This window comes from Pteropus alecto, unplaced genomic scaffold (assembly GCF_000325575.1).
Source record: "Pteropus alecto unplaced genomic scaffold, ASM32557v1 scaffold20, whole genome shotgun sequence".
NCBI classification, from domain to species: Eukaryota; Metazoa; Chordata; class Mammalia; order Chiroptera; family Pteropodidae; genus Pteropus; species Pteropus alecto.
This window is the reverse complement of record NW_006436298.1, coordinates 48,919,549-48,933,198: the sequence shown is the minus strand read 5'-3', so window position 1 is coordinate 48,933,198 and position 13,650 is coordinate 48,919,549. Positions and strand designations below refer to the sequence as shown.

Below are 13,650 nucleotides of genomic sequence, written 5' to 3'. Positions count from 1 at the left end.
CACACTCTCTGTTTATATAGTACAAAATTATAAATTCATCTATATTAAGTAGAGCTTTTTGATTGTGGTGTTCTTAATGATGTCAACTTACTCTGTCAAATTTGAAAAGATCTCATAACTTTAAGCTCTCCTTGTAGCTTTTGCTCTTGGCGTTTCGCTATAGTTTCAGTCTATAAATCTTATAGCCTCTTAATGAGTTGTAATTTTTAACCTTATATAATATTTTTTTCTGACTCAGTTAATGCTTTTTGTCCTTTAATTCTTTTCTTTCTGATATTGATTATTGCAACTTCTGCTTTACTTCTTTTTTATTTTCCTGACTTTTCTTTCTCTTATTTTTCACTTTGATTTTCATTTTGATGATTTTCTTAGAATAGAGGTGAATTTTATTATTTTAATCAAGTCTACTAATAATTTATTTGTTTAGTTAAAAATTAACCATATTCATATTTTGTGGTTTAAATGTATTTGGTTTATTCTCACCATTTTACTTTATGTATATGTCATTATATTTTGTGGGTTTTCTCTTTTCACCTTTGTTAGCATTTATGGCTTAATCAAGTATATTTCAGTCCTCTACTTCCACTGCCCTTCTTCCTTAATTAAGAAATCCTATTAGATTCTTCATTAAACTAGTGATTACATTCCTGTCTTTCACCCTTATACCGAAACCTCTCTCTTTTCCTGTCTTACAACTTTTATATAGTGTTGAAATTAAATATACCTATTTCTCTCATCCCAAGAGACATTTTATATGTTCACATTTCCCAGTCCAAAACTGAGATCTTAGGAATAATTTATTATGACAAATACCTTCCTGCCCCCCAATTCCTGACATCATTATTTCAAGCTATTATTTTATCATATGGCTCTTTTGTTTCCAGAATCCCTTCTCAAAATTTATGAGTTAATAACTTGTAGATGTTGTTTCACTATATATTAACTCTCCATATTTCAAATGAAAAAACTAATGCTAGGCTATTTCATCATCTTTGTAGTTAGCCTGTTCTTTCTCTCTGGAAATGGATTTTTTTGTTTGTTTTCTTTTAGGGTTCAGAGACTCAGAGATTTCATGACACTGTCTTTTTGGTGGGGAGTAATATCTTTTTATCATCATTATTATGTAAGACACCATGAGCCATTTGACCAGAAGATGTAAAGCTACATTTTATTTAAGGATAGAAATTTTTTTCTGTTATTTCTTTATTCCCTACTTTCTTTTGGAATTGATATTATTCACATTCTGATCTCTAGTCTCTGTCTTCTTAGTCTCGTCTTTTACTCATGATATTAATTTCTTAGAAATTTTGCTCTGTGTTATAAGCTTTCTTCCACTTGATTTTCTAGGTAACTAATTTAGCTTGAAACTGTGTCTACTCATTTTTTTGTTCTTGTGTCGAGTCTGAATGTTGAAAGGGCTTACTGCCCTGAACCAAAGAAAGACTTTAGCCTTTTAATTTGTATTTGTCTATTAATTATGCAAATTCCCACAGAACCAGCACCAGTCAGGCTACACTGGTTTCTCCAGCAATTACAAACTTATAGGCTCTGTAAGATATGATGACTTTGATTTTGCTGAGCTGGTTTCATAGTACTGTTATCTTTCTACTAAAATGTCCCAGGGGGATCTTTTTGCCCTCGAACTTCTCCTGATGATTATGTATGAGGAATAGGTATAAGGCTCCAACCAGAGAACCAGGAATGATTCACTTCACCAGTGTAGATCACCACCTGTTCTGAACCACGAGTGCCAAAGGGATCTGTTGACCACCTACTCTTCTTTATGCAGCAAGTTACAAAGGCAGAGCTCCCCCTTTGCAGGTCACATGGATCCATAGATAGATGCCGTATCCGCTTAGAAGGGCTTACGAGCTGTGGTGTTCCTTGCTTTTCAACATTCCCCTAAAGCTCTCAGATAATTAAAACCCCAGTAGTGAGTCACATGGCTTTCGCTTTTCCTCAGGAGAAATCTCCGCCCCTCTAGTTAGATGTTATACTAGAACTTGGATGTCAGAATTATAGAGGTAAGCTTTTGTTTTCCCATCAGATTCCCTGGGAAGGGTGTGATTTATTAGATTTGATTGACTCAGTAATATGTATATGGCTGCTTACATGGCCCAGGAGGAGTTGATTTAGGCAGAAATTTCAATAAGAAAATAGTATGTATAAAGGCCCCGTAAAGAATGTGCCTAATGTTTTATTCACTGCACTATAATTCAGTCTTGTGACCTCACTGTGTTTGGCTCAACCACTGGTTTTCATTGATTCTCTTTCTGACTTCATTGATAATGGATAGATGTTTTATGAGCACATATCACTTTTCCCTAAAATCATTCAGGCCTACTTAATTATATAGGTTTTTCTTAGATACCATAAAATTTGGTACTTTGTTGATTGGACTTGCGTTAATGTTAATCATTTGTGTTAATCATTTGTGTCTCTGGCCGTCTTATTAACACATGACAAAATATTTTTGTCTCTAACTTTCTTCAAAAGTGATGATACCCTTCTGCTTAAATAATCTTATTAGTTTTTAATTTTCAGCATTTTTTGTTGCCCTTAAGTTAATTGGTTTTGTTCTTGGGAGAGTGCACTTTAAGTTCATAGGCCATGAATTTGGGGACCACATCTTTGATGGCCTTCATCTTTATGAAACATGACATCAAAGATAGCAATTTTGTTTGCATCATTGGCCAAAACCTAATTATCTTTCCCGCCTCTTCATTCTTCAAGAGCCCTTTGATGTCAGCAGCAGCTTTGTGCTTTGAAAGACTGTGACAAATGGTGAGAAGGGTTCTTCTTTACTGAGTCCACGTTCCACTGAAACATTAAATGATGGCATTATATTAGAAACAAAATGCAGTGCAACTGTGGTAATTAAAGTAATTACTCATCTATTTGCAGAAGCAAAAGTCTCTGATGCATAGAGGGTCTCAATTTACAGAAAGAATTTCTCCCTAATATACCATAGTAGATGGAAACTTATCTTCAGGAGAAACAAGAAGCAAAGCAAGCCAGGGCTTTCAAATTGGAAGTTAGGAGATTATACTTGTGGGTGGCAGGAGGCATTTGTGGAGTTGTGACAATATTCATTAAAATGGTCAAGGGCCTTAGTCTGTTAGAAGGCAGAGCTACCAAAAACTAAGCATGCAGGTGACCCATGCCACGGGTTTGAGGAACATAGCTTGCAGGTGACTCATGCTGCAAGTTTATGTAACAACATGCAGGTGACCCATGCCACAGGTTTAAGGAACAGCATGCACAGCGCAGTGGTTTGGATGAGGTGTATCTCCAGGTCGGATCCCAGCTCATTTTTTTTCTAGCTCTTTGATTCTCCACGTATGACTTAATCTCTGAATTTAAATTTTTTCATTTGTAAAAATGGCAAAAATATTGTTTAGCACTTCAAAATAAAAGAAGATAATTTATAGAAAAGGTCACTGTAAAGTGCCTGCCACAGATTTAAATTTCTTCCCTTGATTTTCGAAAAATAGGGACAATGAGTTGTTGTCATAATTCAAGAACAACAATGAGATACGATTTTTCACCCATTGAGTGAATAAAAATCACCATTTGCCTCTACTCGGTGTTGCACAGGGTGGGAAGAAACAGCCTCTCTTCTGTACTACCATTGTGAGTAGAAACTGGCATCACCTATTCAGAGAGCAGTTCTGACTATTTTTCCAGTTTGACTATTTTTCAAACTGGACACTTGACCTAGTAATTCCAGTGCTAGGAATTTACCTTACACAAAGCCAAGTTAGGTAGTCAGTAAATATGTTCAAGAATAACCCATGCAACATTGTAATCAATTGTAAGCAGCATAAATATCCATCACAAGGTAAGTGGTCAGTGTTACAGGGGGATGTTTTAGTGCCCTCATGGGTGATTTTGTATATGAAAAAATTTAGTTTATTTTGGTGTTAAAAATTCAGGTTTGCTTTATTTAAATATAATGTCAAAACTCTGGTTATTTCTTGAGCTTTTTAAAACTCTTTTTTTTTAATTGTGAAATAAACGTAACGAAAGTTACCATCCTAGCCATTTTTCAATACACAGTTCAGGGGCATTTAGCGCGGGGACATTATCATGCTACCATCACCACCACCTGTTCACAGAACTCTTTTCATCTTGCAAAACTGAAACTCTGTACCCATTAAACACTAACTCCTTATTCCTTTTCCAGCCCTTGACAAAAACCATTCTACTTTCTGTCTCTATGAAATTGATTACTCTGGGTACCTCACATAAGTGGAATCATAGAACATTTTCCTTTTGTAACTGGCTTATTTCATTCAGTATAATGTCTTCAAGGTTCATCTCTGTTGTAGCATGTGACAGAATTTCCTTTTTAGGACTGAATAATATTCCATTGTGTGTATTTTGTTTATGCATTCATCTATCAAAGGACACTCATGTTGCATCCACCTCTTGGTAGATGCCTCTACTTGGTGTTGGACAGGGTGGGAATATACCAATATTTCTTCAAGTCCCTGTTTTCAGTTCTTTAGGGTATATTCCTTGAGCTTTTAAATTTAACTTATAAATATTACTAATCTATTAATAAATCTAGCAGATTTTTGTAGTCACTTTAAGAGATTTTTAAATAGTATTTGATTCCATTTTTATACTTGTTAATGAAACACCTCCATACCTTTTAATCTGCTTAATTTATATATTAAATACATCTAATATCTTTCTTAAATACTCTAGTCATGGAACTTAGAAACCTTTGCCAAGTACTCAAATAATTTATAAAGCTAATTAAGAACTAAATGGATAAATACTCAGACTTATAAATATAAATTTATTTAATTAAATGATCCAGTTCTCTATATAAACATAATCACATTTTAACTTAAAAATCAGAACTCTAAATAAATATTTTATTTATTTAAAATTGTGGTTACAAGGCAATCTAATAGAATGGGCCAAACTCTGTTAAACATTACAGGTACATAATTTTTGCACTTATTCTTTAAAGCAAATATATTAATTTAATGGCTTTGATTCTCTTAAACATTTCTGCACTTAATTCTAAAATTATCTGAGGTTCACAGATGCTTGTCTGTCAAGAAAGACAATTACCATCTCAGTTATATTTGAGTTTGTTTAACTTTGAATATTTAGACCTGGCATGAAGTCTCGATCTGCAGACATTCAGGGCAAATTTTATTAAAACTATAGAAACTATCATCGCGTATAATTTGGGTGGTTGCCTTCTTTGTGTGCTCCAATTATTTCTATGATCAGAGATTTTAGCCGCTACACTGACTAGAGTCTCAATTATAACCCTGATGGGTGACCAAACCTTATGTATAATTGCTGTGTCAAAAACTCTGTTACTCAAAGAGATAGTCACATAGCCAAGATTTTTAGATCCATTACCCACATTCCACAATTCTTCCTTATACTCACTCATGTCTGTAGCTCTCACATAAGGTAATCACTTGATTACACGCTACATTTCTTTGGTTCCTGAGAATGGGAGTGCCTTCTTGCCTAAGTCCAAAGACTGTGCAACTTGATGAAAAATCCCACATATTTCCATATACTTTCTAGGATCAGACAATTCTTTATAATCAAGTAGGAATGGATGGAATTCTGATATCTCGTGGCATTGTTTGACTTGCATATAAGGTCTCTAACAAGGCCATCCTATTGCACAATGTGAGGGGGTGACATTTTACATTACAGTATATGTGGATAGTTTCCCTGAATGATGCAGTTTACAATCTATGCAGCTGTATACAATAACTGCATTCTGCTGACAGTTAAATAAATGATATTATAACCACATGGGCAGCTGATGATGTATTACTGTCACTATTTTCCCTTCTCATGTGGGGCCTGATTGGGGTACCTAGTCCATTGATCTCACTGCTTTCTCTTACTTCTTAATCTATCAGTTTTCTCCTTTCTCCGCTTCCCATTTCATCCACCATAGATTTCATGGTCTTTAATTTTAAAGTACGTGATACCCTAAACTCCCTTGCCATCCTACAAATTTTTTTCACGTCTGACATAAAACCCTAGCCCTGAATGAATCTTAATCTCCGAGTGAACCTCTGAACGGCCTAGAGCCTCTGGAAAAAGTCACAAAACAGGCAGATTGGTCCCCTATAAGTTTATCTTGTTCTTCCACCATGCAGAGTCCTGGGGTGTCACCTGGGGATCCGCTGGGTTCTCAGGTCAGCTCCCTCGCCTAGTGTCTGCAGTGTCATCTCAGTCTCAAAGATCAGACACCAGCCAACCCCCACCAAAGACTTACTGTCCCATTTTCTGTTTCACAAAGAAAATAGAAAGTATGGGAGAGGACACTGCTCATTTTCCCTGTACTATATAAATATGCCTACATCTCTGTGCATCCTGCCCTTCTTCCCTCAGGCTTCAAGAGAGGCGCTTTTCTATCTATGGATAACTCCACACCAATTCTGGTTTCACTTGCAGCCTGACTCCTCAGGGATCTTATACTAGAAGTTATTACTCTTTTTGGTAATCATAAGCCTCATGAGCCCTCTCTTTCAATTACGTTATTCCTTTTGGCTTTTAGAAATGTTCGTCCCTTCCATAAAACATAACAAAAATATATTTAACAAAATCAAAACATAAATAACAATAAAAACCCTCTCCCAAACCCCCAAATCAGCTATCCTTGTCTTCTTCTTCAAAGAGAACAGACTAAAAGGAAATAATTTTAAGAAGGTGTTGTAGTTAGAAGAAAGAATGAATTTCCTGACAAGTTGGTTTATTTAAGAATGGGATTATGAGAGAAGCTAAATAAGCTTATCTCTGAGAATCCTAAAAGTGTACAGAAAGTCAACATAGGTATATATGCACGGATCTATGAAAAGCAAGTGTTTTATGTTTTTTGTGAAAATTAAACTTTTCCCTAACTTCTTCAGGACTTGATTTAATTTATTGTGAGTAATATTTATTTAAAATGGCAAAATAATGTGTTGTCTGGAGGATGATAGAATAGGTTTAAAAAATTTACAACCTGGCAATTTGTGGTGTGGGAAGCATGCTTATTTACAAGCTTGCATATCTACACGTATACTACAAAGATTGTCTTTTTCAAGAACGTGATTTGTAGCCAGCACATCTGTTGTTCTTATGTAAGGGATTAAAATGGACTATTTTTGTTGAAGTTCAGCTACAGAGTAATAGAATGTTAAAACAGCTTGCTCAAAAGCGTTACCTATTTTAGATTTTGTTTCTTTATATTGAACTTTTAAAATGTTCTTTTCCTCTTGAGGAAACTTTATATTAAAAAATTAGAAGTTTCATGTGGTTTGAAGTTGTATTTTTGTCATGCTATAGCATGTAGATGACATCTAAGTCTTTCTGGCCTATCGTTTTGAATGTTAAATTATATCCAAGTTTTATTTTTTCCAGGAACATTTTTTCATAAAAATCTTATCAACATTATTGACTCTTCTTCCTTTGAATGTGAGATTGTTTTTCTCTTACAAAAATCTCAAACATGTTCTGGCTTTCCCCTTCACATGGAATTATGTTATTTGTGTTAGGGCTTATCAGGAAATCCTGGCTATCATCTTACATTCCCAGGAGTTAATAAACTATATGCATATAATCTCTGTAAAAGGGGGGGAAGAACCTTTTCACATATTTCTGTTGTAACTTTATAACAAATGGGAATCATTTAATTGGTTAGTCTTCAGGAAACTGGCCATTCTGATTTCCCATGTTTTTCAAAACAGCAGCACTCAAATTAAAAACTATTTAGTTAATGATTCAGTTCTGCTTAAAGAATATATATTGATCATCTGAAAGGTTCGTTGAAGTAAATTATAGCAGGAGGAGAGTTAGAATAGAAATGCCTAACTTTCAAGTTACCTGTATTCTAGATCAGCCCTTGAACTTTAATGTGCATATGGATCTCCTGAGTATCTTATTAAAATGCAGATTCTAGTTCAGTGAGTCTGAGGTGGGGCCTGAGTCTACATTTCTAACTAGCAAACAAGTGATGCATATGGTGCTGGTCCATGAACCATACTTTGAGTTTCAGGCATCAAAATAGACTGTCCTTAATATTCATATATGTTAACAGTTCTGTTTTGATTTTTTGAACTCTTGTCCACCTAGTGAGGAAAGAAAATCTTTGCTAGGCAAAGAAGAATAATTAAAGCCTGTGCTATCAGGGCTCAGGTGAGTAAGATGAATGAGTAAAGAGTGCTGGGGGTGTAGGGGTGGCTGTGGCTGTGGTGTCACAGAGAGGACGCACTTCATTCCAACACTGCCATGCAGCATGGCAGGCCTAGCTTGGCCAGAACATCTGACTTTTCAAGAAAAGCCAGAAATACAAATTTCATGTGAAATTTCCCAATTTAAAAATGTTGGCTACTAATTTAAATTCTTTTAAAACATTATGCAGGCCAAGAAAACACATCTGTGTCCCAGACACAGTGCTTGAGCTACCCATTTACAGTGTCTAGTGTAGACTACACTGAAGTCTCATGATTGAAAAATTATGAATTTTCAAAATAAAACTTCCTGGCCTTTTGTGGTTAGACACTTTAATGAGAAGAAATAGCCTCTGTTTTATGCATTGGTGTAAGATTGGTGTGTGATCATGAGACCTCTTTTCGTCTTCTTTCACATTTCAGATTATAGGACAGGCCCGTGTTTCACGCAGGTCAACAACCAGATGTGCCAAGGGCAGCTGACAGGCATTGTCTGCACAAAGACTCTGTGCTGTGCCACCATTGGACGGGCCTGGGGCCACCCCTGTGAGATGTGTCCGGCCCAGCCTCAGCCCTGCCGACGGGGCTTCATCCCCAACATCCGCACTGGAGCTTGCCAAGGTGAGTTAGCCATCAGCCAATGTGCACAGTCACCCACATGTCAGGTGTACTTTCATTGCACTTGGAGGATCTTCTTCTGTGGGTGGTAACCTTTAGCCCTATACCATTTCTAAAACGGCCTCATTAGCAAGCCCGACTAGGGATGGCTTATCTTTTTGGCCACCTAATAAATAATTATTTTTTCACCTCAACATAAATAGAAAAGAGACAGAAATAATATGAAAAATTGGGGAAAATAAAAAAGATACAGTTTAAAATATTTAATACAATCAGAAGATTGATTGCTTCATGTTTTCATCCACTTGGCACTACACACTCCCTGCCACAGCCCCTCAGACTATATACACATGTAAGTACCTGTGAAAACATTTTCTTCCTTTCTCTTAGTCTCATTCAAGGTGTGAGAACCTGAGCTCAGGTAACAGGGAGAAGAAAGCAGCCTGATATATTTTTAAAATAATTTTTTATTTTTCAATTATAGTTGACATACAATATTAATTTTAGCTGTACAACATAGCGATCAGACATTTATATAACTTATGAAGTGATCACCTCCATAAGTCTAGGAACCGTCTAACGTAATACATAGTTATTACAATATTATTGACTATATTCCCTATGCTGGACTTCATTCACATCACATGACTGTTTTGTGACTACCAATTTGTACCTCATCCCTTTCCCTTTTTCACCCATTCCCCTAGCTTTCTCTCATTTGGCAACCATCAAAATATTCTCTGTATCTATGAGTTTGTTTGTTTTGTTTATTCATTTATTTTATTTTTTAGATTCCACATATGAGTGAAATACTATAGTATTTGTCTTTCTCTGCATGACTTATTTCAGTTAGCATAATACTCTCTAGGTCCATCCATGTTATTGCAGATGGCAAGATTTCACTCTTTTTTATTGCCAAGTAATATTCCACAGTATATATCTACCACCTTTTTTTTATTCATTCGTCTATCAATGGACTCTTAGATTGCTTCCATATCTTAGCTATTGCAAATAATGCTGCAGTGAACATGGGGATGCATATGTCTTTTCAAATTAGTGTTTGGGTTTCTTTGGATAAATATCCAGAAGTGGAATTGCTGAGTCCTTCTTTGTCTCTTTGTTATATAGCCTTTGTTTTAATTATCTGAAGTGAGTCTCTTGTAGGCAGCATATGTAAGGGTCTTGTTTTCTTATCCATTCAGCCATCTTATCTATTGATTACAGCATTTAATTCTTTTTCATTTGAAGTAATTATTGATAGATATGTAGTTATTGCCATTTTATCATTCATATTTTTGATACATATTTTTTCTTGTTCTTAAAGAAGTCCCTCCAACATTTCCTATAATACTGGCTTGGTAGTGATGAACCCCTTTAGTTTTTTCTTCTCTGGAAAGCTCTTTATCTGTATTCCAATTCTAAAAGATAGCTTTGCCAGGGAGAATAATCTTGATATAGGTCCTTGCTTTTCACCACTTTGAATATTACCTGCCAATCCCTTCTGGCCTGCAAAATTTCTGTTGAGAAATCAGCTGACAGTCTTATGGGAGCTCACTTGTAGTTTAATTAACTGCTTTTCTCTTGTTGCTTTTAAGATTCTCTCTTTTGTCTTTAACTTTTAGCATTTTAATTATGATGTGTCTTGGTGTGGGCCTCTTTGAGTTCATCTTGTTTGGGACTCTGCACTTCCTGGGCTCCTATGTCTATTTTTTTCACCAGGTTAGGAAAGTTTTCTGTCATTATTACTTCAGACAGATTTTCAATTCCTTGCTCATGCTCTTTTCCTTTTGGCACCCCTATGATAATGTTGGTATGCTTGATGTTGTTCCAGAGGTTCCTTAAACTGTCCTCATTTTTTTGGAATCTTTTTTCTTGCTGCTGTTCTGATTGGGTGTTTTCTGATATCTTTTCTTCCAAATCACTGATTCGATCCTCTGCTTCATCTAATCTGCTGTATTCTTCATTTCCATTATTGTTTTCATCATTTCTGACTGGTTCTTTTTTATGGTTTATGTGTCCTTTTTCATGCTTATTATCTCTTTGTTGAAGTTCTCACTAAGTTCCTTGAGCATCCTTATAACCAATGTTTTGAATTCTGTACCTGGTAGATTGCTTGCCTCTATTTTGTTTATTTTTTTTTCCCTGAAATTTTCTCCTCTTTTTTATTTGGGACATGTTTCTGTCTCCTCATTTTGGCGGACTGTTTGTTTCTATGTATTAAGTAGATCTGTTATATTTCCCAGTCTTGGCAGGGTGACCTAATATAGTAGGTGTCCTGTGGAACCTAATGGCACAGTCTCCCTGGTTGCCTGAGCCAGATGCTTCAGGTGTCCTCTGTATGGGTTATTTGTGCCCTCTTCTTGTAGTTGAGCCTTGATAGCTGTTGGCACATCATTGGAAGGGACTGACCCTCATGTTGATTGGCCGTGAGAACTAGCCGTTACTGCAGTGGAGGAACTGTTTGTATAGGGGTTGATCTGTGGAGCATGATTTACGTTAGCAGGGCTCTGATGCCTGCTGAGTCCACCCTTGGGGTGTATTATTTGTGGAAGTGGTTGGGTGGTGCTCTAGTGTGGTCTGTGGCTGGTGACTGGGTATGTTGGTTCTGGGGCCCCTTAGAAGGGGCTCTGGTGCAGGCCAGGGCCAGCTGCTGCCTGTGCCTTGCCCGGGGTCACTTGATATGAGCTACAAAGTGATCTGCAGATGGTTTCCACTTATACTGAGCTAGGAGGCAACTGGGAGAGGCTAAGCTTTGAACCAAGGCATGCTGCCATTAGCTGTGGGCTTGGGGTTACCTTGGCAAGAGGTACAGGTTATGCCGAGACCAGATGCTGTTTGGGGTTTGTGGACTTTTGAGAGATTTAGGAAAGTCTGCAGCAGGAGCCAAGATAGGCCATTTGTGTGGAAAAGCCACTGGAAGTGGCTTGGGTGGAACAGGGTCTCAGGGAATCACCAGAGCAGAGCAAATGGTGTTAGCCAGGTTGATGGAAACTCAGATATGGCACCTGCAATCTGGATGTAGGGAAGGCTCAGCAAAAGAACGATGGCTTCTATTAGCAGTTCTATCTGAGAGAAAGCTGTCCCTCCAGCCCTCTCCCGGAAACCAGACAATTCAGTTCTACCCCATATGTCCCTAGTGCCTGCCCCAGTGCTGGAGCTCAGAGCAAGTGAGTCCCTCAGTGATTAAGATCATGTGTAGGCCCTTTAAAAGTAACACACCTGGTACTCCCGCAGTCCTCTGTCTCACTCAGCCATAACCTCCACTGGTTTTCACAGCCAGAAGTTGTGGGAACTTCTCTTCTTGGCACTGGAACCCTTGGCTGGTGAGCCTGGTTTGGAGCTGGGACCCATCACTCCTCAGGGGGGACCACTGCAGCAGCTGAGATATTCCTTCTCATTTTTAATTGCTGCAATGGCAGCGGGGTACCAGCCAGTACTCCATCTCCACCCTTCCTACCAGTCTCGATGTGGTTTCTTCTGTATATCCTTAGTTATAGGACTTCTGTTCAGAGAGACTTAAGTTGTTTCTCAGTGATGATTTTTCCATAGTTGTAATTTTGATGTGGTTGTGGGAGGAGGTGAGCACAGTGTTTATCCACTCCACCATCTTCACCCAATATTGTTATTAACAGTCTTCAGACACAAAGTGTGAACTCCTTCCTCAACTGCCGTTATTTCAGAGCTTATAACCTGGCTGGTTACAATCTTGTCTCTAGGCTATTATCCCAACTACATCTTGATATATATTTTATATATCAGGGCTAGATCGGGGCCCTGAAGATGCTATGATAGTAAACTCCAAGCCAAGTAGCTGCAAATTATTACATATTTACTGAATAATTACTTTAATTAATTTTCAGCAACCAGGATCTTCACCCACTTTTTGGCTACTTCTCTGATATCATATGTATTAAACCAATTTTTAGAGCTTGGAAACTAAGCCCTGTAATGAGCTCTCAAAAGACAGTAGGGTCATAGGAAAATTTGTATTATTCAGATAAATGGTATCACTCATATTTAAGACATGGCACGTATAATTATTTGTTATAATTAAATTCTATACAAAGTTAGATCTGAAGTCTTTCAAAGCAATGGTAGTAACCTGTGTCAGTGCAGAGATTTTATTTGCTCAGCTCATGTAAATGATATGTTACAGAAAGCCAATCCAGTGTCCTAAAACCCAATGAGAACTGTAGATTGGGGAGCCTGTACGTAGCCTCAACTCATTGAATAATAAAATCTGAGTGTTCTGCATAATTTGGTAAATTTATCCCTGACAGAGCCTACAAAATTTTTTTTTAGTTTTGTAGGTTTATAAAAGGTAATATTAAAAAAATGGTCAATTTAATTAAAAAATGGGCAGAGGACCTGAATAGGCATTTCTCCAAAGAGGACATACAAATGGCCAATATAAAAAGATGCTCAAGATTACTAAACAGAGAAATGCAAATTAAAACCACAATGAGATATCACCTCACACCTGTCAGAATAACTATCATTGATATATCAAAAAAGTGTTGGTGAGGATGTGGAGAAAAGGGAAAACAATTCAAAGTTTCCTCAAAAAAATTAAAAAAATAGAACTACCTTGTGACCCAGCAATTGCACTTCTGGGCATTTATCCAAAGAAAAGCAAAACAGTAATTTGAAAAGATATGTGTACCCCTATGTTCACTGCAGGGTTATTTACAATAGCCAAGATATGGAAGCAGCCTAAGTGCCTGTCAAAAGATGATTAGATAAAGAAGCGATGGTACACACACACACACACACACACACACTAGAATGTTGCTCAGCCATTGAAAAAATGAAATCTTACTTTTTT

General features: G+C 36.9%; 1 protein-coding gene across 1 annotated transcript in view; it reads left to right on the top strand.

Annotated features, from left to right (window-relative positions):
* FBN2 (fibrillin 2) overlaps positions 1-13,650 on the top strand; it is a 240,480-nt gene that overhangs the window by 60,785 nt on the left and 166,045 nt on the right. Inside the window, exon 6 of the mRNA XM_006913393.2 lies at positions 8,631-8,828. Coding sequence (XP_006913455.1) covers positions 8,631-8,828 — 198 coding nt within the window. The remainder of the gene's footprint in view (positions 1-8,630; positions 8,829-13,650) is intronic.